This window comes from Nerophis ophidion, linkage group LG22 (genome assembly GCF_033978795.1).
Source record: "Nerophis ophidion isolate RoL-2023_Sa linkage group LG22, RoL_Noph_v1.0, whole genome shotgun sequence".
NCBI lineage: Eukaryota > Metazoa > Chordata > Actinopteri > Syngnathiformes > Syngnathidae > Nerophis > Nerophis ophidion.
Window position 1 is genome coordinate 28,575,574 of NC_084632.1, and position 25,385 is coordinate 28,600,958.

At 42.0% G+C, this 25,385-nt stretch overlaps 2 protein-coding genes across 3 annotated transcripts in view; one reads left to right on the forward strand and one right to left on the reverse strand.

Annotated features, from left to right (window-relative positions):
• Window positions 1-1,841: 1,841 nt before the first annotated feature.
• ccn1 (cellular communication network factor 1) lies at window positions 1,842-4,193 on the reverse strand. Its single transcript, XM_061883646.1, has 5 exons — window positions 3,957-4,193; window positions 3,628-3,847; window positions 3,160-3,504; window positions 2,870-3,072; window positions 1,842-2,786 (listed from the first exon to the last, which is right to left on the reverse strand). The coding sequence occupies exons 1-5, from the start codon at window positions 4,002-4,004 to the stop codon at window positions 2,484-2,486; spliced, it is 1,119 nt and encodes a 372-aa protein (XP_061739630.1). The 5' UTR covers window positions 4,005-4,193; the 3' UTR covers window positions 1,842-2,483.
• Window positions 4,194-4,970: 777 nt separating this feature from the next.
• Window positions 4,971-25,385, forward strand: part of ddah1 (dimethylarginine dimethylaminohydrolase 1) — a 224,864-nt gene continuing 204,449 nt past the window's right edge. Inside the window, exons 1-3 of one of the 2 annotated variants that reach the window (XM_061883648.1) lie at window positions 4,971-5,209; window positions 5,346-5,395; window positions 12,540-12,754. In XM_061883648.1, coding sequence (XP_061739632.1) covers window positions 12,542-12,754 — 213 coding nt within the window. In that variant the 5' untranslated portion in view covers window positions 4,971-5,209; window positions 5,346-5,395; window positions 12,540-12,541. The remainder of the gene's footprint in view (window positions 5,210-5,345; window positions 5,396-12,539; window positions 12,755-25,385) is intronic. The other variant, XM_061883650.1, reaches the window with a different exon arrangement.

Genomic DNA, 25,385 nt, shown 5'->3' on the forward strand with positions numbered 1-25,385 from the left:
AATGTTTAGAATTAAGTTCATGAATCCAGGTGGATCTCTATTACAATCCCCAAAGAGGGTACTTTCAGTTGATGATTACTTCGATGTGTAGAAATCTTTATTTATAATTGAATCACTTGTTGATTTTTCAACAAGTTTTAGTTATTTTTATATCTTTTTTTCCAAATATTTCAAGAAAGACCACTACAAATGAGCAATATTTTGCACTGTTATACAATTTAATAAATCATAAACTGATGACATTGTGCTGTATTTTACTTCTTTATCTCTTTTTTTCAAACAAAAATGCTTTGCTCTGATTAGGGGATACTTGAATTAAAAAAATGTTCCCAGGGGGTACATCACTGAAAAAGGTTGAGAACCACTGATATAAAGCATTTAAAAAAATCTAAGTTACAACCTTCTAAGTATGTTTTTAACATTAGGAGAGCCCTTTAGACATGAAGTAACCCCCTTAAGTCACCTGTGTACTCTTCTAACCCAACATTGTAATGCTGTCTGAGGCTGAGCCAATCAGTGGCCATGATACTGAACAGCACGTCCTGCTTGTTTTGGTCTCCTCTAGTGGCCAGTACGACTGTAGTATTGATATTTTTAGTTCATTTGGACATGTTTATGCTGGAAAATGCTTTATGTAGGCCAAAAATGTTGTTGAATATGACGTGGTTAAGCCGCAAAATTTGAAGTGGCGAGGGATGACTAAAAAGCATCGTCGTTCTTATCGCCTTAAGGCAAGGGTGGCTCGTTTTGTCATTGCTGTATTCTAAAAATAAAATGAATTCTTTATATATTTTTTCAAGATTGTTTCGTTTAGCATAGATCAGTGGTTCTTAACCCGGGTTCGATCGAACTCTAGGGGTTCGGTGAGTCAGCCTCAGGGGTTTGGCAGAGGTCAAAATACCCGACTCATCGTGTAAGTACAAACTTCTCCCTGTCGGCGTATTACGGATACGGCAACAGCAGACTGATTTGCAGGTGTGTAATTTGTTGTGAGTTTATGCACTGTGTTGGGTTTTGTTGTTTAAACAAGGTGATGTTCATGCACGGTTCATTTTGTGCACCAATAAAAAAAACCATGGTAACATGTTAGTATGGGGAACATAGTCACCATTAATTAGTTGGTTGCTTAATATCATGCAAATTAGTAACATATTGGCTCTTAACTAGTCATTATTAAGTACTTATTAATGCCTTATGGCCTTATTATAACCCTAACCCTCTAACCCTTACCCTAACCCTAACCAAATAACTCTGAAATAAGTCTTTATTACTTAGAATATATTCCCTAGTGTCCAAATAACTCAAAATTAAGTATTTGTTACTTATAATGTGTTCCCCATTCTGAAGTGTTACCAAAAACATCTAACTTTGTCCTGAATTTGAGAAAAAAAAAAAAAACACTTTGATTTTCACTAAAGAATGCGCATATGAAACTGGTGGAGTTCGATACCTCCAACAATGCTAAGAACCACTGGCTGAGATTGACCTACATTGAAAGCATACCAAAAATGACTTGACGGTTCCTGCCTCCCGAAACTTTTATTTTTTTCTGTTTTCAGTCCCTTAGTGTGTCTTGAGGTGTTTTCAGAGCAGCGCTTAAGACTTGCCGTACTCTCACAGCAGTAACCTAATCCACCCCAAGGCCCCCATTCTCACAATCAGTGGCGTGTATGGCTTTGCCAGATCAAATAAAAGAATAGCATTCCAGTGCTGACCTCAGGTCAGCAGAGAGCCTCCACCATGGTGTTATATAAGAATGGACACGTCTGAGAGTTTGCAGGAAACCATGACATTTGTGCTTGTGCGGCGTCGCAGTTTGAAGACAGCAAGACCAGGCGGTGTCATATTTCATAAATAAACATACTTTATTTAAAGCATATAAAATTAAATCATTTTACAATTTATTCCAGTATGACTCTTAATATCCAAATAAAGTAGCTACATTTCCTTAGATAAATAATAATATTAACAATAAAAAAAACAACATTCATTCATCCTTTTGACATGTTTTGCTTTGTCTTTTTCATGAAGGGAGTTCACTAGCTGCCACAAAACATGAACGATAATGCCCATGTCAGGAAGTCATGCAACCGCACACTTGTTAAACAAGCTGTGAGGTGGGTTGGTGCGCTAATTGATGTTGAGTACACATATGCACACGCATATAGTCTACAGTCGGGGGTCGAGGATCAAAATATACACAGTGAATTGATATCAGCCGCTAACGTAAATGTACAAATATTAATTACATTGTGCTCCGTAACGAAGCCAGCTTAGACGCTCCCTTAATATGAAGCAATTCTTAGTAAAGAGTGCTGATGTAGTCACAGCAAACAGTGCACTTCATAAAGTCCTCCTGATGTAAGCCCACAATTCCTTGGGAATCTAGTTACAACAAGAAGTTGGTAGTTGTTTTGGTGGCCTATTTACACCCCTGCGTTCATCTGGACCGCCACCTCTCTTTCTCTGGGGGTCTTCGCCAATCAGTCTCTGAACTTGTGGATATCGTTGGAGAGGCGGTAGAAGGGGTAGGAGGCTTCGTTGGCGTGGGGACAGTTGTAGGTGCACTTGCAGGACTCGATCATCATGATGTTCTTGTTGAAGGTCTCGCCGTCCTCGCAGCGGAACTTGACACTGATGGTTCTGGTGTCGTGGGGACCGCAGCAGCGACCGTCCACGCAGGTGCCGCAGTACTTGGGTCTGTACTTCTTCAGGCTGGAGCAGCCGGCGTAGGTGAATTTCACTGGCTGGCTTGACTTTTTGGTTCTACTGCATTTCTTTCCTTTCTGCAAATGCGAGCACAGTTGAGGCATTAGTGAGGAATTTAAGCCCTGCGGTGATGTCTTCCTAATACGGGGTTGAAGCTTACCTTAAGGTTGGAGTACAGTGACTGGGTGCATGGTCGCACTTCACAGATTCGTGTCTCCTTGACCAGCTTGCACTCGCTGTTGTTGTTGGTGACTCTGGTGGAGATGCCTGTTCCACAGCTCTTGGAGCACTGAGACCAGGGCGTGGTTTGGATGATGCACTTGTGGCTGTCAAACATGTGGATCTCAGGTTGCGGCCTGAAGGCTGTCATGAAAAGAAAAGAAATACAATAAGCAAACCGTACTCTCATATTTCTTTAGAATAGCCATTTAAAAAGTGTGTTTCTCTCACCAGCTAGCGACTTCAGGCCTCCCTTCACAATTGCGATCAGCTCGTTCCTGTTGGTCAGGTCTTTTTCCAGCTCTTCTGTCATTTTGTCTTTGCCAAAGATCTTCTCCAGGATGTCTGTCTCCTTGCCGTCGTCGCACACCCACTCTTCACAGCACTGACCCGCTACCTTGACCAGTCTTGGGTTGGCGCAGCCCAAGTTGGGCAAGGAGAGCTCCTGAGGACACAGCGGGACGCATCCCACTGCCCCGTCGATGCATGTGCACTGGTGTTTACAGTTGGGCTGGAAGCTCTCTGCGTTCTGGTAGATCCTACTGTTGTACTCGCAAGGTCTGCCCTCTGACTTGGCTGAGGGAGGGAGAGAAAAAAACGGAATGTTATTCCTCCCTGCTCTCCACTTTGAAGCCCTCTGAGAAGCCATTTTCACTTGTGCTCTGAGGTGAAGCCGACATGTCTGTGCACTTTACGTACCTCGGCAGATGCCACGAGTTGAAGCAGCGGCAAAGCTTGCCCCGAAGTTACACTCCAGCCCCTTGGTGTGGTCGCAGGGCTCGGTCAGGCTGCAGTCCTCGTTGAGCTGCCTGGCGCAGACTTTGCAACAGCCGCAGCCGTCAAGGACGACGCTGACGCCGGGCGCGCACTTGGGCATCTCCATGGGGCACTCGCACATGGACGGGCAAGAGGACAACACCTGTACAACCGAGAACAAATCTCTTAAAAAGACCGGAAACTATGGAACCACGTCTAAAAACAAATATGGTTGACCCACATTTGAATTAATGAAGTTCATAGAAACTTACCAAGTTGATGCTCCCCAAAAAGGTAACAACGGCAAAAATCATCAGCATTTTGAATAAATTTCTTGCCAAGCCAGGTCCCAGAAGTAGAAAAGTAGTGAAACGCTGTCTTGAAGTATTCCCTCTTGCTTTGTGTTGGCTTCTAGAGGTCCAAGCTGGGCTTAGTGAAGCTCTCGGTAAAGTCTGCTTAGCTCCGGCACCCTCCTCTCTTTTATACTCTACTGGGTAGCTGACGTCGTCCCCGGGCTGCCTGCTGAACTGTTCCCAAACTATGCCAGGAATGTTTCACTGCGCTTTTTCCATCCAAGACCTAAGCTCCACCCTGTCTAAACCGTGTGCTTTTTTTCTCTCTCTTTCGCTCTGGGATGGATTTTTGTTCCCCCCTCCAACACTCTTTTCCGTCTCACATTTTCCTTTCTTGTTTATCATGACCCCCCATTCAAATTCTTCCTGTCAGAAGAGGTGTGCGTATCCTCTCGGATTTGTATGTTTTCATTTATCTGTTCAGTCATTTTGTCAAAGCAAATGATTTATTGTTTTCAGAACCTTTTTTTCACTGCATCTCTCCCAATGTGACAGGAAGTAAACCCACAAAATAGCATCAACTGGTAAAGCTTATGGTATGAATGAATTATAGGCATGGAGAAAAGCAATAGGATTAAATAAGCTCTGCTTCTTCCTACTCCTTTTCAAACATTGTGTAAACATATCAAAAAAAAATAAAAGGGGCATGTTTGCAGTGATTATGACAACAAATATTGCATTCATAAGGCGTCACCACGACGGGCAGTAGGTTTTTTTTTCGCATGAGAAATCCGAAAGTGTGGGCTGCAATACGTTTAAGTCTATTTCTGGCTCTCCGGCGCATTTATTCAGAGCAGTTAAGCGCTTCCAGATGCGCACCAAAAGTCAGACGTAACAATATGACCATATTTGGTATTGCAGTAGCCTACATTATTACCATATTCCCCCTCCACCCCTTTTGGCAAGCAGACCACAAAGCATTCCTGACATCTTAAAGGCTTGTTAATATGGTCTTTATGCAGGGAAATTGCTTTACATTCACCGCTTGGGGCAATTTGAACTTTTCACGCCGTCCGTCTGTCACGTTTCCGAGACTGGGGGAGGAGTGGGTGCCGTTATAAAAGCGCTGTAATTTACAGGCGATTAGAGTTGAGTTTGCGAGGGAGAGACTAACACTTAGTTTTTACTTCCGGATCGACAGGTCGTCTGTGTCACGTGTTGGGATGGCTCCGGTGAGTTTCCCCCCCACTCTTTTTTTCTCACTTTATGACGCATATAAAACAATTGTAGAGTCTGTTCGAGCTCTATGTATAAAAGGTGGGCATGTTTTCAGTCTGAAATATGTTGGGTTTTTTTGCTGTCATTTAGACTTGACCAACCTGCTGTGTGCATTCAAAAGGGGGCGTGTCTCTTTGCTGGTGAGTAAACGATCCAAATATCGAGAGCATCGATACCAAGGGTATAGTACCAGCAATAAATAACATACTATGTGAATTCTATTGCACTGAAACATTTGAAGTACATAGTATTCATTAAAGTGAAAGTCTCTGCCAGGGGATTAAATACAAATACTAACTGGGTAAAACAGGATTTGCTGTATATTTTTTAAAGAAAAAAAATAGCCCCCCGCGACCCCGAAAGGGAATAAGCGGTAGAAAATGGATGGATGGATGGAAAAAATATATATATTTTTAACCCCCTGTGTGTCAGGCTTTCCCCTGACAGTTTGTTTGTGTTTTAGTTTTTTTTCCTCTGCATTTGACTTTGTTTCCTCTGTTTAGTATTTCCTGTTTTAAGTTCCTGTCAGCGCTCTTATTTTGTCGGTTTCCTGTGTTTCTCCCTGAGCGCTTTTTCCCTCAGCTGTGGCTGATTGGCACCTGGCCACACCTGTTGTCAATCAGTCTGCTTCTATTTGAGTCTGTTTTTGTCCTCCAGTCTGTGCTGGATTATTGTATTGTCATGCCACATTTTGCTCTTGTGTCTTTGCTACCTGTCGTGTCTGGCAACGTTACAGCTACTGCCTGTCGTGCTACATTTTGTCCTTGTCGTTGTAGCGGCAAGCTGATTTTTTTAGCCATTAGCTGTTTCCAGTTTTTCTTTTTGCTACCCGCTAGCTTCCATGCTAGGCCCCTTTTTGTTTTCTAGCTCCAGTGCTAGCTCCCTTAGTTTGATAGCCCCCCCGCGACCTCAAAGGGAATAAACGGTAGTAAATGGATGGCTGGATGGATATTGTGACATGTACGTGGTGATATTATGATTAGCATGATCAACAAATTAAATGCCAACCCATCCACCCATCCATCCAATAATGTTCTCATTCAATTAATTTAAAATCATTTAAGTAATGGTATAACAGTATTGGTATTGGCAATACTGGCCCTGTATTTACATGGTATCGAATTGATGATGAAATGTGCAGTATCGCCCACCAGTAGGAGTAGCCCATTTGCAAAGAGGGCGTGTCCATGTAAGCACATGTGAAGTGAAGTGTGAATTATATTTATATAGCGCTTTTTCCTCAAGTGACTCAAAGCGCTTTACATAGTGAAATCCAATATCTAAGTTACAATTAAACCAGTGTGGGTGGCACTGGGAGCAGGTGGGTAAAGTGTCTTGCCCAAGGACACAACGGCATTGACTAGGAAGGCGAAAGCGGGGATCGAACCTACAACCCTCAAGTTGATGGCACGGCCACTCTACCGACCGAGCTATACCGCCCATGTGCTGCTTTGTATTGTATCATACACCTGTATTACTACTAATATCACAGGTACTTTCCATTCTTTACACCCCTCCTTGTTTATTTCAGTATCCTGTACCTTTTGATCATTTATACAGAAATCCTGCTTTCATGCACGCGTCAGTCTGGCTTTTTATTATCTGATCAGTTTTATTTAGGGATGTGAGCACCCGTTAAGGAAAAACGAGGAAAATTGAGAAAAAAAAGAGGAGCATTTCTAACAACACAAAGTGCTGCCACGGAAATCCTGAAATAATATTTTTTTAAATCAAGACTACATTTCCTGCAATTGGGTGCATTTCTGCACCATATTTTACCTTTAGATTTATTCTTATCTGCCAACCTCTTCCGGCTGTCTTTTTGACACTTACATGTTCCATGTTATGTTGCACTGAATTTTTTGTTTTTTTTAGTAGATCATTTACTAACATTATTATCATTTAAAGGGGAACATTACCACAATTTCAGAAGGGTTAAAACGGATAAAAATCAGATTTCAGTGGCTTATTTTATATTTCGAAGTTTTTTTCAAAATTTTACCCATCATGGAATATCCCGAAAAAAGGCTTTTAAGTGCCTGATTTTCACTATCTGTAAATCCACCCGTCCATTTTCCTGTGACATCACATAGTGATGCCAATACAAACAAACATGGCGGATAGAACAGCAAGATATAGCGACATTAGCTCGGATTCAGACTCGGATTTCAGCGGCTTAAGCAATTCAACAGATTACGCATCTATTGAAACGGATGGTTGGGGTGTGGAGGCAGATAGCGGAGACGAAATTGAAGAAGAAACTGAAGCTATTGAGCGAATAGCTATTGAAACTATTCGGCGATCGCCTTCTAACCAACGATTGCATTTTTAACCACTGGAGCAACTTAAATCCGTCGATTGGTAAGTGTTTGGCATTAAATTTGGGTGGAGGGAAAGGCTGGATGCAATTATAGCTACAAATGTACATACAGCTAGCCTAAATAGCATGTTAGCATCGATTAGCTGGCAGTCATGCCGTAACCAAATATGTCTGATTAGCACATAAGTCAATAACATCAACAAAACTCACCTTTGTGATTTCGTTGACTTTATCGTTGGAAATGCATCTGCTTTTACTGTCGCAGGATATCCACACATTCTTGCCATTTATGCAATGTTGGCATCGATTAGCATGCCCTGCTAATCGATGCACACTCCACGTAAGTCAACTTGAATCCGTCCCTGATCGTGTTGTTACACCCTCCGACAACACACCGACGAGGCATGATGTCTCCAAGGTACGGAAAACAGTCGAAAAACGGAAAATAACAGAGCTGATTTGACTTGTGTGTGTAATGTGTTTGAGAAAATGGTGGATTGCTTCCTATTGTAACGTCACGGGTGAAAGGTCATCGCTCCGACAGCTAACAATTGAAAGGCGTTTAAATCGCCAAATTCACTCTTTTAGAGTTCGGAAATCAGTTAAAAAAACATATCGTCTTTTTTCTGCAACATCAAGGTATATATTGACGCTTACATAGGTCTGGTGATAATGTTCCCCTTTAAAATGTAATGGTAAAATCCATACCATGCACACAAAGAACTCAGAAAGCGTTTGTCATTTAGCAACGTTATAACTATGCACTTTCAGGTAATATACTTTTGGTGTCGTGACCTCCGTTTCCAATCTTTACATCAAAAATCTACCTTCTCGCTGACTACTAATAAATACTGTAGGACTCATACTTGCCAACCTTGAGACCTCCGAATTCGGGAGATGGGCGGTGAGGGGTCGCGGTAGGGGACGGGGTTTGGTGGTAGCGGGGGTGTATATTGTAGCGTCCCGGAAGAGTTAGTGCTGCAAGGTGTTCTGGGTATTTGTTCTGTTGTGTTTATGTTCTGTTACGGTGCGGATGTTCTTCCGAAATGTGTTTGTCATTCTTGTTTGGTGTGGGCTCACAGCGTGGAGCATATTTGTAACAGTGTTAAAGTTGTTTAAACGGCCACCCTCAGTGTGACCTGTATGGCTGTTGACCAAGTATGCGTTGCATTCACTTGTGTGTGTGTAAAAGCCGCAAATATTATGTGACTGAAAAGCGGACATGACGACAGGTTGTAGAGGACGCTAAAGGCAGTGCCTTTAAGGCACGCCCCCAATATTGTTGTCCGGGTGGAAATAGGGAGAAATTATGGAAAATTGTTGCCCTGGGAGATTTTTGGGAGGGGCACTGAAATACGAGAGTCTCCCGGGAAAATCAGCAAGTATGCTAGGACTAAAACTTGTTTGGAATTAACAGTGTTCGGATTTTTCATCCATCCATCCATCCATCCATCCATCCATCCATTTTCTTCCGCTTATCTGAGGTCGGGTCGTGGGGGCAGCAGCCTAAGCAGAGAAGCCCAGACTTTCCTCTCCCCAGCCACTTCGTCCAGCTCCTCCCGGGGGATCCCGAGGCGTTCCCAGGCATCGTCTTCCTAACCTGTCCTGGGTCTTTCCCGTGGCCTCCTGCCGGTCGGACGTGCCCTAAACACCTCCCACGGGAAGCGTTCGGGTGGCATCCTGACCAGATGCTTGAACCACCTCATCTGGCTCCTCCTGATGTGGAGAAGAAACGGCTTTACCTTGAGCTCCCCCCGGATGACAGAGCTTCTCAGCCCATCTCTAAGGGAGAGCCCCCCCACCCGGCGGAGGAAACTCATTTCGGCCGCTTGTACCCGTGATCCTGTCCTTTCGGTCATAACCCAAAGTTCATGAACATAGGTGAGGATGGGAACGTAGCTCGACCGGTAAATTGAGAACTTTGCCTTCCGGCTCAGCTCCTTCTTCACCACAATGGATCGATACAGCGTCCGCATTACTGAGGACGCTGCACCGATCCGCCTGTCGATCTCACGATCCACTTTTTCCTCACTCGTGAACAAGACTCCGAGGTACTTGAACTCCTCCACCTGGGGCAAAATCTCCTCCCTAATCTGGAGATGGCACTCCATCCTTTTCCGGGCGAGAACCATGGCCTCAGACTTGGAGGTGCTGATTCTTATCCCAGTGGCTTCACACTCGGCTACGAACTGTAATTACTGTATTTCCTTGAATTGCCGCCTGGGTGCTATTTAATTTAAAACCTCTTCTCACTCCTGCACTTACCAAAGGCATGCGGTAAAAATAAGCATGCACTAATTATTTTGAAAACCTCTTCTCACTCCGGCACTTACCAAAGGTATGCAGTAAAAATTTGAGTGTGATGTAAGCTTGGACCTTAAATCCTACTGAATAGCTCTTAATCTTCTTCCCTTAATGCGATTTCAAATTACCGGTATTGCAATCAGCCTCCTCCATTTTGGAAATGATGACAGGGGAAGTGTCACGAGTTTGACCAGGCGCTAATTTCTAAGCATGCGCTAATTATTTTGGGAAGCGAGTTTGACCCGGCAGTAATTCAAGGCAGGCGCATACTATATGCCCTGCGGCAATTCAAGGAAATACGGTATCCAAATATAATTAGCAGCAAAGTGGACAGCCGTCAACGTCGTGGCTTGGCGAGCGAACAGCGGCGACAACAAGTGAGCTAGCTAGATGGTTAGATAACTAGCGAGCTTGTTTCGGTGCTCTCAGCCATGGTCTTAACTTTTTTTCTTCTATTTATTTTGAAGCCCCAAAACAAGCTTGCTCGTTAGCTTACCATCTAGCTAGCCTACTTGTTGTCGCCTCCGTTTGCCATGACGACTATCTACTTTTCTCCATCCCATCCATTTTCTACCGCTTATTCCCTTTTGGGGTCGCGGGGGGCGCTGGCGCCTATCTCAGCTACAATCGGGCGGAAGGCGGGGTACACCCTGGACAAGTCGCCACTTCATCGCAGGACCAACACAGATAGACAGACAACATTCACACTCACATTCACACAATAGGGACCATTTTAGTGTTGCCAATCAACCTATCCCGAGGTGCATGTCTTTGGAAGTGGGAGGAAGCCGGAGTACCCGGAGGGAACCCACGCATTCACGGGGAGAAAATGCAAACTCCACACAGAAAGATCCCGAGCCTGGATTTGAACCCAGGACTGCAGGACCTTCGTATTGTGAGGCAGACGCACTAACCCCTCTTCCACCGTGAAGCCCTATCTACTTTTCTGCTAATCATATTAGCTTGTCCTGCAACTCACCTGCAGCATTCAAAAAAATGTCTTTAGAACGTATTTTTATTGGTATTTCCTTTAAAAACGACACAAAAATGAACGTTTGAAAAGTCATATTTTCGTATTTTCACGGACGATGTTTAGCAAAGAGCTGTAAAGCCTATTACACTTATGACTATGTCTGTAGCCATGTAACAATCTCTAAAAGATGTTTGAACAAAGTGTTAGATTGCATTCCAATAGCTTTCTGTAATCTTCCTTCCTTAACTTCCTCTTTGGTTTTGGCTACTTTCAAAGAACCAAACATGCATTCATCAGAGTTTCAATGTCTGTGCCAAGACAAGCCAGTAACATGTATACAAACACAGGATTGATGCTCGTGCTTGCTTGAGTGTGATGTAAAGCCCTTGTCAGACCCCCGAAGGAGCATTGCAGAACATTCTCAGGAAGTGCTCAGCCTTCTTAATAATGCGGTTGACAAACAGAACAGGACAGGCTGATATGTTTTTTTTTAAACAACAGATCACACTGTGTTATGTTCTGAATATAACTGGTATGCAGTGAGTCCAGCAGGAAGTTGCGCTATGACCGAGTAAGGACATACGAAGAGGGACGGATGTGACAGTGTCACTGAGTCAGCTTCTAATACGATGATATGATACTGACTTGTTGGAACACTTATCAGGATAAGCATTGTGTAATGATGGAATATCTCAGCTTGTAATTGAAAAGCTGATGTCAAGCATTCCGGACATATTTCATGTTCTGCATTATTTCCCGTATATCATTTGTTTGTGCAACATCCGATTTTCAGAACAGTTGCTCGGTTGGTCGAGTAGCCGTGCCAGCAACTTCAGGGTTACAGGTTCGATTCCCGCTTTCGCCATCCTAGTCACTGCCGTTGTGTCCTTGGGCAAGACGCTTTACCCACCTGCTCCCAGTGCCACCCACACTGGTTTAAATATGTAACTTAGATATTGGGTTTGAGTCACTAGAGAAAAGCGCAATATAAATATAGTTCACACTCCACTTGATAAGATATTCCAGCTTTCTACAAAATGTATACTTTTTTTAAAAATTGGAATGCAAAATGCGCAACTATAGTTGATTTTGTCCCATTTGGTTTACTTTTTCCTTGGGTTGATTATCTATTTTGTTGAGTTGCCCCTATAAAGGCCTACTGAAACCCACTACTACCGACCACGCAGTCTGATAGTTTATATCTCAATGATGACATATTAACACTGCAACACATGCCAATACGGCCGGTTTAGTTTACTAAATTGCAATTTTAAATTTTGCGTTGAAGTATCATGCTAAAATGTCGCGGTATGACGACATGTGCGCGTGACGTCACGCATTGCAGAGGACATTTTGGTCCAGCACCGTTCACAGCTATATGTCGTCTCTTTTCATCGTATAATTCCACAGTATTATGGACATCTGTGTTGCTGAATCTTTTGAAATGTGTTCAATTAATAATGGAGACGTCAAAGAAGAAAGATGTAGGTTGGAAGGGGTGCATTGCGGCCGCCTTTGGCAACACAAACACAGCCGGTGTTTCCTTGTTTCCTTGTTTACATTCCCGGAAGATGACGGTGAAGCTTTACTATGGAACAGAGCGTTCAAGCGAACATGGATCCCTACCACATGTCAACCGGCAGGATTCTGTGAGAAAATGGTGGTAATAAGTCGGCTCTTACTGTAGACATGAGCGGAGAGCTTGCGTCGTTCCACCTGGACCTGTCAACGAAGCAGCTGCGGACTCTTGCCTCCTCCCACCGGCCGCCCCCGACCGTCGGATGCTTCCAACGTGGAGGAAGCATCGGCTGCCTTCGCATCGTCGAGAAACGTGGCTTCCCCCGGAGACACTGGCGGTTACCACATCCTTGGCCACACCCCTCCGACCTTCAGGTTCTACAGGTACGACCATATAATCTCACTTAAACACTAGTAACACAATAAGCAGATAAGGGATTTTCCAGAATTATCCTAGTAAATTTGTCTAATAACATCTGAATCGCTCTTTCCTCATCCACAAATCTTTCATCCTCGCTCAAATTAATGGGGAAATCGTTGCTTTCTTGGTCCGAATCTCTCTCGTTGCTGGTGGCCATGATTATAAACAATGTGAGGATGTGAGGAGCTCCACAACCCGTGACGTCACGCACACATTGTCTGCGACTTCCGGTACAGGCAAGGCTTTTTTATTAGCGACCAAAAGTTGCGAACTTTATCGTGGATGTTCTCTACTAAATCCTTTCAGCAAATATATGGCAATATCGCGAAATGATCAAGTATGACACATAGAATGGACCTGCTATCCCCGTTTAAATAAGAAAATCTCGTTTCAGTAGGCCTTTAAAGCTTTAATAAAATGTCCAAAATGTGTGGGTAAGATGGAAAACCAAAACCAAACCCTGATTGATTAAGTGATTTACTGCTGGTTTTTTAGACATGTGTATCCTAAAATACTCAAATAAAGTAAATCCAAGTGTACCAGTCTTAACAGGGGCCAGCCGTTGTGACTCCGCCAGGTGTACGTTAGTAAACTTCCCTCTCTTGACAACTTCAAGAGTAGTGCTGGCTGCTGGGCTACCAGCTCGGGCTTTTACCTCAGTAGTCAGCATGCTCACCTCTCATAAGAACAACCGGGGTTCGCGTTCCTGTGCGAGATGCAGTAAAAAGGCACAGCGCCGAACCAGCTAGGTTACACCAACAACCTGAGTTTCCCTTTCTCTGTAATATTCTCTAAACATTTAGTTGAACAGTTTTACATTTTGTCTTTCATTCCCTATATGTTTCCACAATGTTTAAAACAATCAGCTGTGGGTGATTACCGTAATTTCTGGACTAAAATGTGCACCTTTTTTTCCTATGCTATTAAACCTGCATTAAATTTAACCTCTTCACATTAGACCAATGAAATTGCCACGAGGGTCACATTGGGCCGACAAAATTGTTCACATTAAATCAAAACCCCTCTCCCAATCATTCAGTCGGCCATTTAGCCCATTAAACACTCACCCTCATCATAGTGCTCAATGACTTTTCCAGTATGCTACGTCAAGACTGGAATACACACCCGCGTTGTGGTGTTTGCTTCCCCCCCTGATGGCGTCTTGGTCGATTTGTAGTTCTTCCATGGGTGGTGGCGCGCAAATTGTAATCCTCTTCCAAAACACTAAGGGGCAGTGTCTCCAGAAGGAGCAACTGCAGACTCGATAATGTGTATTTCCTTCCTGTGAAGAGTGACTATATACAACCCCAGAACCAGAACATCGACAACTTTGTCTTCACTGGAACATGTCTATGAATGTTCTGATTCATTCAGGTCATTGTCATCTCACGGCATTCAATTGATCGCTACTATACTAGAAGAAATTTAGCCTGTCATCCGAGTCGGCTTCATCAGTTCGTGCTCATAGTCTTAGATTGGTCAGATCTAGTTGAGCCGCTAGTGCCAAAACCTCAAATATTTATATTCCAATACCAGGAGGGTGTGCCTGGGCAAGGATGGTTTTGCCGTATCATGGTGAGAAAAACAACTGTTGAGATGCAAGCAAGTAATCTTACCGTCGATGCCAATGACCGTCGTTGGAAGTGTAGTTTCCCCTCGTTAACATTGATGTATTGTGTGGCACGATCTTAGACGGAATCGCCCACGTTAGCATTTTAACCTGCTTAAGCTTTACCAGGGGAACAGCAAGGTGCTCTCGGCTCAGCTGTAAATTGGAGTCCTTTCATTGTGTCTTAGGCCTCCACCAGGATGTGCATGCCTGGAGCACCTAACAAGGGAAGTGTCTGGAAGGTACCTGAACTCGGTGACTAAGCCACCTCAAATTGGTCCCTTCAGATTAGAGATGCGTGGTTTGCGGTCTCATCCGCGGAGTCCCCGGAGAAACTGCGGGTCGGGCGGGTGAAATGACGAAAACATAGATTTTAATTAGATTCGGGCGGGTGGCAGTTGAACCATTCGGAAATATTTGATACACATGGTTCTGGGATCGGTATCCTTTACCAATCAAAGAGCAATTTAGGACCGGTGTCACAAAGCGAAGAAGACGATAGGAGATGCAAACATTCTCTAGAATGACTGCCGTCAGTCACCCAGATAATAAGTATTAGGGCGTGCTATGAAGCCATTGGCTTTGTCGCCTTCTACAACATGTACGCTCTGCTTGTCAGTCCAGCAACATGTAGTGTGAGGCTTCCGCAGACACACGCACACGACTGCAAGGCATACTGGGTGACAAAGAGTATACTAATGGTTGTGATATAAACAATTTTAACACTCTTAGTAATATGCGCCACGCTGTGAAGCCACACCAAACAAGAATGACAAACACATTTCGGGAGAACATCCTCCCAGTAACACAACATAAACGCAACACAACAAATACCCAGAGTTCTTTGCATCCATGACACTTCCTGACTATTTTATACACCCCGCTAGAAGCAAACCCCGCCACCCCCCACCCCACCCCTTGCGTCGGTAAGGTGGGCGGGGTTGGGGGCGCGTTGGGGTGTTAAATATTTTCAGGTAGTGTCACGGATGCAAAGGATTCTGGGTATTTGTTGTGTTGCGTTTATGTTGTGTTACTCTGAGGATGTTCTCCCGAAATGTGTTTGTCATTCTTATTTGGTGTGGCTTCATAGCGTGGCGCATATTAGTAAGAGTGTTAAAATGGTTTATATCACAACCATCAGTGTACTCTGTAGCACCCAGTATGCCTTTCAATCTTGTACGTGTGATTGCGGAAGCTGCATACAAAATATTGCTGGACTAACAATTGGTTTGTACATGTTGTTGAAGGTATCAAAGGCAATGGCCTCACAGCACACCCTTATTCTTGTCATCAGGATGAACACCATTGTATATTTGCGAGAATGTTAGCGGCTCCCATTGTCTTCTTTACTCTGTGAAAAGGGTTTAAATAGCTCTTTGAGTGGTAAAGGTGGCCGATCTCTGATGTATTTCAACGGGCGGCTGGCGGGCGGTTGCGGTTCTGACAAAATGTTGGTTCGGGTGGACGGCAGGTGGATGGCGACTTTGGTGATGCGGTTGCGGATTATATAATTGCCTATCCGCGCATCTCTACTTCAGATAGCCATCCCCACCTTATTTCTAAGGATGAGCCCAACTTCCTTGGGAAGGGACCTCATTTCAGCCACTTGTATATGTGACTTTGCCCTTCTGGTCACTACCTAAAGGTTGTGATCAGAGTTGACGGGAGAAACTTTATTCACAAGTCTGGTATGGTGACTGCCTTCCTACAGCTGCTGCATTTGTCTGGAGGAAACTCTAAAAATGAGAATGGACTGATAACACCAAAATGCAACATTTCTTTAGAAACAACGTGTTTTGTTCCAGTGCCGTAAATAAATCCGAAGGCAGACTGCTCTGTGTCTCTGGATAAAAAGATGAAGACCTCCAGCAGACCCCTTTCCGGTTTTATGCAGTTTAAATGTCCTGTATGTGATGAAGCCATGAAGAGAAGAAAATATTGTGTCTCAGCTGCAGCCATGCAGATAAGAAAAGAACACTCATTCAAACGTTATCTCCCTTGCCCCAAGTCTTTAGACAGGGAAGAAACAGTTCTGTCATTCGGGCCAGTCTGTTTAAAATGTCATTTAGTCAGAAACTGAATGTCACGCCTGCTATTTGGACGGACATTGATTCTATTTACTGAGAAGTCAAGGTGTCAAACTGTACATGTCGGTGGAGTCGAGTTATTAGGGGAAGTCTTGACACTTTATGGAATTTCCCCCTGCTTGCACTGTTTAGTTTTGCATAATCTTTCCGAGTCCTTTTGTTCCACTTCCCCAACATTTTCCAGACATTCCTTTGTTGTCACATTCATGCATGACTCTGCTTTGTGTGCAACAATAGAAGTAACTCAGGGTACTCCGTCTTAATATCCCTCATTATCGCCCGGAATTAGACTGTACCTTTTTAGCATCATTTCATTGTCTTCAGTTTAGTCAATGCAATGCAGTTAAAGGCCTACTGAAACCCACTACTACCCACCACGCAGTTTGATAGTTTATATATCAATGATGAAATATTAACATTGCAACACATGCCAATACGGCCTTTTTAGTTTACTAAATTGCAATTTTAAATTTCCCGGGAGTTTTTTCTTGAAAACGTCGCGTAATGATGACGTGTACGCTTGACGTCACGGGCTGTTAGGAAATACGAGCGCTGCGCACACACACAGCTAGAAGTCGTCTACTTTAACCGCATAATTACACAGTATTTTGGGGATCTGTGTTGCTGAATCCTTTGCAATTTGTTCAATTAATAATGGAGAAGTCACGGTAGAAAGATAGAGTTGGGAAGCTTTAGCCTTTAGCCACACAAACACACGGTGATTCCTTGTTTAAAATTCACGGAGGTGAAACTTTACTATGGATCACAGCGAACATGGATCCCGACCGAATGTCAACCAGCAGTTTTCGGTGAGAAAATTGTGGTAAAATGTCGCTTCTTACCGGAGATTAGCTGAGCTTGTGCCGCCCATAAAGCTGCCGTCGACTTCCCTGAGACACTGGCGTCAACACACCCATGGACACACACCTCCGACTATCAGGTACTGTTAAACTCACTAAAACAATATTAACACAATAGAAAGATAAGGGTTTTCCCAGAGTTATCCTAGTAAATTAGTCTAAAAACATCTGAATTTGTCCCAATGCAATCGCGTTTTTTTTTCTTTTTTTTTTTTTTCTTTTTTTCTAGTCCTTCGCTATCAATATCCTCAAACACGAATCTTTCATCCTCGCTCAAATTAATGGGGAAATTGTCGTTTCTCGGTCGGAATAGCTGTTTTTGTTGGAGGCTCCCATTAAAAACAATGTGAAGATGTGAGGAGCCATCAACGGGTGACGTCATCGTTTGCGACTTCCGGTAGAGGCAGGGCTTTTCTCTTAGCACCGAAAGTTGCAAACTTTATCGTGGATGTTCTCTACTAAATCCTTTCAGCAAAAATATGGCAGTATCGCGAAATGATCAAGTATGATACATAGAATAGACCTGCTATCCCCGTTTAAATAAGAAAATCTCATTTCAGTAGGCCTTTAAATTGTCTTTGTGCACCTGTGTAATCATGCATGGCACATTAGATTGAGAGAATCTCATCGCAATCGATCCCGACAACTATGAGGCTGTGTTTTCTACTGCTGCTTCATCCACAGCTGCTGGATTGGGTCTGCTTTCACTCATACCAGCCAGGTGTGCACAAGTATGAGGGGTTCCCTTCATCTAACTAAGCCAAATTCCTCAGCATGGAGAGAAAAAAGGGGGGCGGGTAGGAGAGGGGGTGGTCTTTTCTCGGCCATGTCTTTCCATCATGAGGAATGAAGGAAAAAAAGAGTCCTGGTGTCTGGGTGGTTGCAGGTGTTTGTGTCACTGGGGTTCTGGGTGGTGAGCTGGGCTGGAGTGGAAAAAAAAGGAATGTGGGGCTCCTGGAATGTTTTGAGCAGTCTAAGATAATTGAGGGAATCTGGAACAAGAAAAGACAAACCAAGGTCCCACAGTGGAAGAATGTGCTTCTGGGATGCTGGAAGATACATTCCGTCTATTCAGACCGCTTCACTGAGCCCAAAACATGCTTCAGATGGTACCTTTAAAGGGGAACATTATCACCAGACCTATGTAAGCGTCAATATATACCTTGATGTTGCAGAAAAAAGACCTTATGTTTTTTTAACCGATTTCCGAACTCTAAAAGGGTGAATTTGGCGATTTAAACGCCTTTCAATTGTTCGCCTTTCGGAGCAATGACCTTTCACCCGTGACGTCACATCGTGAGGCGACTTGCCATTTTCTCAAACGCATTACACACACCAAGTCAAATCAGCTCCGTTATTTTCCGTTTTTTTCGACTGTTTTCCGTACCTTAAGGACATCATGCCTCGTCGGTGTGTTGTCGGAGGGTGTAACAACACAATCAGGGACGGATTAAAGTTGCAACCGTGGTCAAAAAATGCAAAAGTCCCTCGTTTGTTCTGCACACTGTACCGATGACAGCTATGCTACGACAGAGATGGCAAGAATGTGTGGATATCCTGCGACACTCAAAGCAGATGCATTTCCAACGATAAAGTCAACGAAATCCCAAAGGTGAGTTTTGTTGATGTTATTGACTTATGTGGATTGCTAATCAGACATATTTGGTCACGGCATGACTGCAAGCTAATCGATGCTAACATGCTATTTAGGCTAGCTGTATGTACATATTGCATCATCCTCATTTGTAGCTATATTTGCATCCAGCCTTTCCCTCCACCCACATTTATTGCCAAACAAACACATACCAATCGTTGGTTAAAAGGCGATCGCCGAATTCGTCCGCGCTTCCTCTCGTGCCGCTGTCTGTCGTGATATGGCTCAATAGCTTCAGTTTCTTCTTTAATTTTGTTCTCGCCATCTTCCGCCACACTCCAACCATCAGTTTCAATACATGCGTTTTTCTGTTGAATCGCTTGCGCCGCTGATATCCGAGTCTGAATCCGAGCTACTATGCTATACCTTTCTGCGCTATCCGCCATGTTTGTTTCTGATGGCTTCACGCAGTGACATCACAGGATAATGGACGGGTGGATATAGCGATGGTGTAAATCAGGCACTTTAAAACCGTTTTTCGGGATATTGTGTGATGGGTAAAATTTTGAGAAAAACTTCCAAAAATAAAATAAGCCACTGGGAACTGATTTTTATTGGTTTTAACCATTCAGAAATTGTGATAATGTTCCCCTTTAAACCCCAGTTCTATGCGTCTCCTCATGTAAATGTCACATTATGCAGGAGAAAAACTGCTCCTGACCTCCTTGATGTATTTCAAAAGTCTGATTTCCAATGTTACTTCTTTAGCATCCTCAAAGTGTCACTGCATGTTACTCTTTAGACCAGGGGTCGCCTACGCGGTGCCCACGGGCACCAGGTAGCCCGTAAGAACCAGATGAGTAGCCCGCCGGCCTGTTCTAAAAATAGCTCAAATAGCAGCACTTACCAGTGAGCTGCCTCAATTTTTTAAATTGTATTTATTTACTAGCAAGCTGGTCTTGATTAGCTCAACATTTTTAATTCTAAGAGAGACAAAACTCAAATGGAATTTGAAAATCCAAGAAAGACATGTTCTTCACTTGTTTAAATAAATTCATTTTTTTTTTTACTTTGCTTCTTATAACGTTCAGAAAGACAATTTTAGAGAAAAAATACAACCTTAAAAAGGATTTTAAGATTTTTAAAAACCTTTCAAATTTGTTCCTCTTCTTTCCTGACAATTTAAACCAATCTTCAAGTAAATGTATTTTTTTTATTGTAAAGAATAATAAATACATTTAGATTTAATTCTTCATTTTAGCTTCTGTTTTTTCGACGAAGAATATTTGTGAAATGTTTCTTCAAACTTATTATGATTGAAATTCAAAAACATTATTTAGAATCAAATTTAAATCTTATTTCAAAGTCTTTTGAATTTCTTTTAAAAATTTTCTTTCTGGAAAATGTAGAACAAATATAATGATTTGTCTTTGTTACAAATATAACTTGGTCCATTTTGTTATATATTCTAACAAAGTGCAGATTGGATTTTAACCTATTTTGAAACATGTCATCAAAATTGTAAAATTAATCTTAAGCAGGAAAAATTACTAATGATATTCCATAAATTGTTTTTTTTATTTTTTCAAAAAGATTCAAATTAGCTAGTTTTTGTCTTCTTTTTTTCTGTTGAATTCTGAATTTTAAAGAGTCGAAATTTAAGATAAACTACGTTTCAAAATTTTATTTTCATTTTTTTCCTGTTTTCTCCTCTTTTAAACTGTTCAATTAAGTGTTTTTTTCATCATTTATTTTGTACGACGGAATGACAGACAGAAATACAAATTATATATATATATATATATATATATATATATATATATATATATATATATATATATATATATATATAGATATATATATATATATATATATATATATATATATATATATATATATACGACTGTGTTGGATCCAATATGGATTGAACCTTCACAGTATCATGTTAGACCTGCTCAACATGCATTGCTTTCGTCCTCTCCAAGGTTCTCATAGTCATCATTGTCACCGACGTCCCACTGGGTGTGAGTTTTCCTTGCCCTTGAGTTTTCCTTGCCCTTATGTGGGCCTACCGAGGATATGGTAGTGGTTTGTGTTGTGGTTTGTGCAGCCCTTTGAGACACTAGTGATTTAGGGCTATATAAGTAAACATCCATCCATCCATCCATTTTCTACCGCTTATTCCCTTTCGGGGTCGCGGGGGGCGCTGGCGCCTATCTCAGCTACAATCGGGCGGAAGGCGGGGTACACCCTGGACAAGTCGCCACCTCATCGCAGGGCCATAACATTTATATATATATATATATATATATATATATATATATATATATATATATATATATATATATATATATATATATATATATTTATCAAAGGTAAATTGGGCAAATTGGCTATTTCTGGCAATTTATTTAAGGTTGTATCAAATTGGTAGCCCTTCGCATTAATCAGTAGCCAAGAAGTAGCTCTTGGTTTCAAAAAGGTTGGTGACCACTGCTTTGGACAGTGTGGGTGTTTCATTCAGTAAAAAAAAAATTCAATTCCGATTCTTGAGATGGTCTCTCATGACGATTTAAAAATTCAATCAAACGGTATTGTGAGTTTTTGTTTTAGTGTTCCTGAAAAATTGGACCCTACTGTACAGCAGATTTTTGGCTGGCATAGGTACACACTACGTATACCCATGCCCACCATGGGCAAGACCAAACAGCTGTCAGAGAACAACTGTGGCAAGATTGTAGACCTGCACAAGACTGGAAATGGCTACAAAACCATCAACAAGAAAGTTAATAAGAAAAAGACTGTTATTGGTTAAGTAATTGGGAAAAGCAATAAATAAAAGGTAACAGTCAATTGTGGGTTAAGGACAATTCTATATCTTTATGATCTTTGACTAGCTTTTTTGCGGAAGTTTCTCAAATACAGCAGAGCACTCCTGTAACTCTGACCAAATAAATAGACCACAATCAAATGTCTACTGGAGAGGACACTTGTTTGGAATATGTAAAATAAGACTAATAATGAGGGGAGAATTCCGGCAACCAACGGACTTTAGCTTTCTGGAAATGTGGCCCCCAAAACAATTTAGTTGAATATCCCTGGTCTGGGGCGTACCCCATCCCTCGCACAAAATCAACTGGCATAGACCCCCTTGTTTCCTGTAAAAATAGATGGATGGATGCTGTGAAGTTCTACACGACTACAAACTGAAATTTCAAGCATGACTTTTACTGAATAAGTCCCTGTATGACGGTGTCCAAACTAGGGATGTATATCTTTAGGATTTGAACAAACTGATACAAATAACAATATTCCTTATTGATACTGGTCTTCATTGGTACTATACAGCCGGGGTCAAAAGTTTACATAAACTTGTAAATAACATAATATCATGGCTGTCTTTAGTTTCCAATAATTTCTACAACTCTTATTTTTTTGTGATTGGATCACATACTTGTTTGTCACAAAAAACTTTCATGAAGTTTGGTTCTTTTATGAATTTATTATGGGTTGACAGAAAATGTGACCAAATCTCCCGGGTCAAAAGTATACATACAGTAATGTTAATACTTGGTTGCATGTCCCTTGGCAAGTTTTACTGCAATAAGGCACTTTTGGTAGCCATCTACAAGCTTCTGGTTGAATGTTTGACCATTCCTCTTGACACAATTGTTGCGGTTCAGTTAAAGTTGTTGTTTTTCTGACATGGACTTGTTTCTTCAGCATTGTCCACATGATTAAGTCAGGACTTTGAGAAGGCCATTCTAAAACCTTAGACCTAGCATGATTTAGACATTCTTTTACCACTTTCGACTTGTGTTTGGGGTCATTGTCCTGTTTGAACACCCAACTGCCCCAAGACCCAACCTACTGGCTGAGGATTTTAGGTTAACCTGAAGAATTTGGAGGTTATCCTCCTTTTTCATTGTCCCATTTACTCTCTGTAAAGCACCAGTTCCATTAGCAGCAACACAGGCCCAAAGCATAATACTACCACCACCATGCTTGACAGTAGGTTGGTGTTCCTGGGATTAAAGGCCTCACCTTTTCTCTTCCAAACATATTGCTGGGTATTGTGGCCAAATAGCTAAATTTTTGTTTCATCTCACCACTTTGTGTCCGTGCGATATAGAAAATGACTGTATTGTGATATTCAAGTATATGTTCTCACGCGGTTGCTTTTAGCTGCGGGCATGACACTGGATGCGTTTCCCACTATTTCTTGTCTCTCCTTCCCACAGTGATGTAAACCAAGCGCACCTTCTTACATATGTCACATACTGTCACGCGTACAATGTCATACACTCCCACGGAGCAGAGAGGTAGCGACATGGTAACATTAGCTGTGATGCTGATTGGAGTGGTGCAGGCGGTAATACGAGAGAGAGAAGGTGCGAATCTAGTAACAAATAGTGGAAGAATTAATTACAAAGAAAAACAGCACGGGATCCATCGTCCGGCAGTGGTTTTGCTTGAAGCGGGAATATGTTGAACATTTATGCGGCAAAAGCGTTGCTATAAAAAGTAGAGGCGCTACTAATGTAGCATCATTTGAAAAGTCACCCGGGAGAGAATGCAGAGTGCTTGAAACTCTGTAAGTCAACATCTCCGGCCGGTTCCACACCAACAAAATACCGAAGCAACTATTTCCAGATCAAAACTGTATGAAAAAAAAGTCTAACGTCCGCAGGAACCTATTATGCAGCTCATTTTTATTTGACAGTTATTGAAATATCTTGTGTGACATCATGCACAAAAGTGCATTTTATTTGTTTTTAACTATTGTAGTGGCGTTCTGTACAAAAAGTACACTTTAATTTAGTGTTGTTTTGATATGTCATCTTGGTGACATCATTCACAAAACTGCACTTAAAGCTTCTTTTGTGCCACTGCTTAATAAATGTTCAGTAAATACAGTTTTGATAAATTGACTTAATTGTGATGTCCCTCTCTGCATGAAAGTTTAAAATAAGCATATATTAATGCAGTTTGAACAAGAATGTTTTAATGTAGACACATAGATATATATATATATATATATATGTATATATGTATATATGTGTCTGTGTATATATAAATATGTGTGTGTATATATATATATATATATATATATATATATGTAATTATGTATATATCTATGTGTGTGTGTGTGTGTATATATATATATATATATATATATATATATATATATATATATATATATATATATATATATACAGGCTTCACGGTGGGAGAGGGGTTAGTGCGTCTGCCTCACAATACGAAGGTCCTGCAGTCCTGGGTTCATATCCCAGGCTCGGGATCTTTCTGTGTGGAGTTTGCATGTTCTCCCCGTGAATGCGTGGGTTCCCTCCGGGTACTCCGGCTTCCTCCCACTTCCAAAGACATGCACCTGGGGATAGGTTGATTGGCAACACTGAATTGGCCCTAGTGTGTGAATGTGAGTGTGAATGTTGTCTGTCTATCTGTGTTGGCCCTGCGATGAGGTGGCGACTTGTCCAGGGTGTACACCGCCTTCTGCCCGTTTGTAGCTGAGAATGGCGCCAGTGCCCCCCGCGACCCCAAAAGGGAATAAGCAGTAGAAAATGTATATGTATACATCTATACATATACATTTATCTCTCTCTCTCGCTCTCTCTCTCTCTCACTCTCTCTTTCTCTCTCTCTCTCTCTCTCTCTCTCTCTCTCTCTCTCTCTCTCTCTATATATATATATATATAAATATATATATAGTTGTGATCAAAATGATTCACCCCCACACAATTTTGGTGTTTTGGCAAATAGGACATTTATTCCGTATTTTGTTAATAGTCATATCAAATAAAGATGCATTAAATAGACAAATGCAACTTGAATTACAACATTATATTTTGTAACATACCAAACATTGTAATTTCTCTTAATATCTCATTGACAAAATTATTCAACCCCTTGAAGATCATAACTCTTAAGAACAGAATTTGAATAAGGTCTTTTCAATCAGGTGTTGAAAACATCTCTAGATGTGATTAGAAATAACGAGCAACAATTAAACTGATTGAAAAAGACTGTGACGCTCAGTTTCTTGTAGATGGTCAATGGTGTATGTGCAACATGGTGAAGTCCAGGGAGTGGTCAAAGAAGTCAAGAGAGGAGGTAATTTCTCTTCATAAGAAAGGATATGGATATAAGAAAATAGCAAAGACATTACACATTCCAAGAGACACAGTTGGGAGCATAATTTTTAAGTTTAAAGCTAAAGGCACAGTGGAAACACTACCTGGGCGTGGTAGAAAGAGGATGCTGTGTGCAACTGCTGTCCAGTATTTGAAGCGTACAGTGGTGGAAAAACCCCCGGGTAACAGCTGAGGAACTACAACAGGACATTGCAGAGGGGGGAACGCAGGTTTCGTCCCAGACAATAAGGCGCGCACTACGAGATGAAGGCCTCCATGCCAGAACTCC

Coding starts and splice junctions, on each gene's coding strand:
- ccn1 (XM_061883646.1), bottom strand. CDS start 4,004: ATGCTGATGATTTTTGCCGTTGTTACCTTTTTGGGGAGCATCAACTTG. Junction 3,505..3,627: donor AACTCGTGGCATCTGCCGAG/GTACGTAAAGTG, acceptor TCCCTCCCTCAG/CCAAGTCAGAGGGCAGACCT. Junction 3,073..3,159: donor AGGCCTGAAGTCGCTAGCTG/GTGAGAGAAACA, acceptor TTTTCATGACAG/CCTTCAGGCCGCAACCTGAG.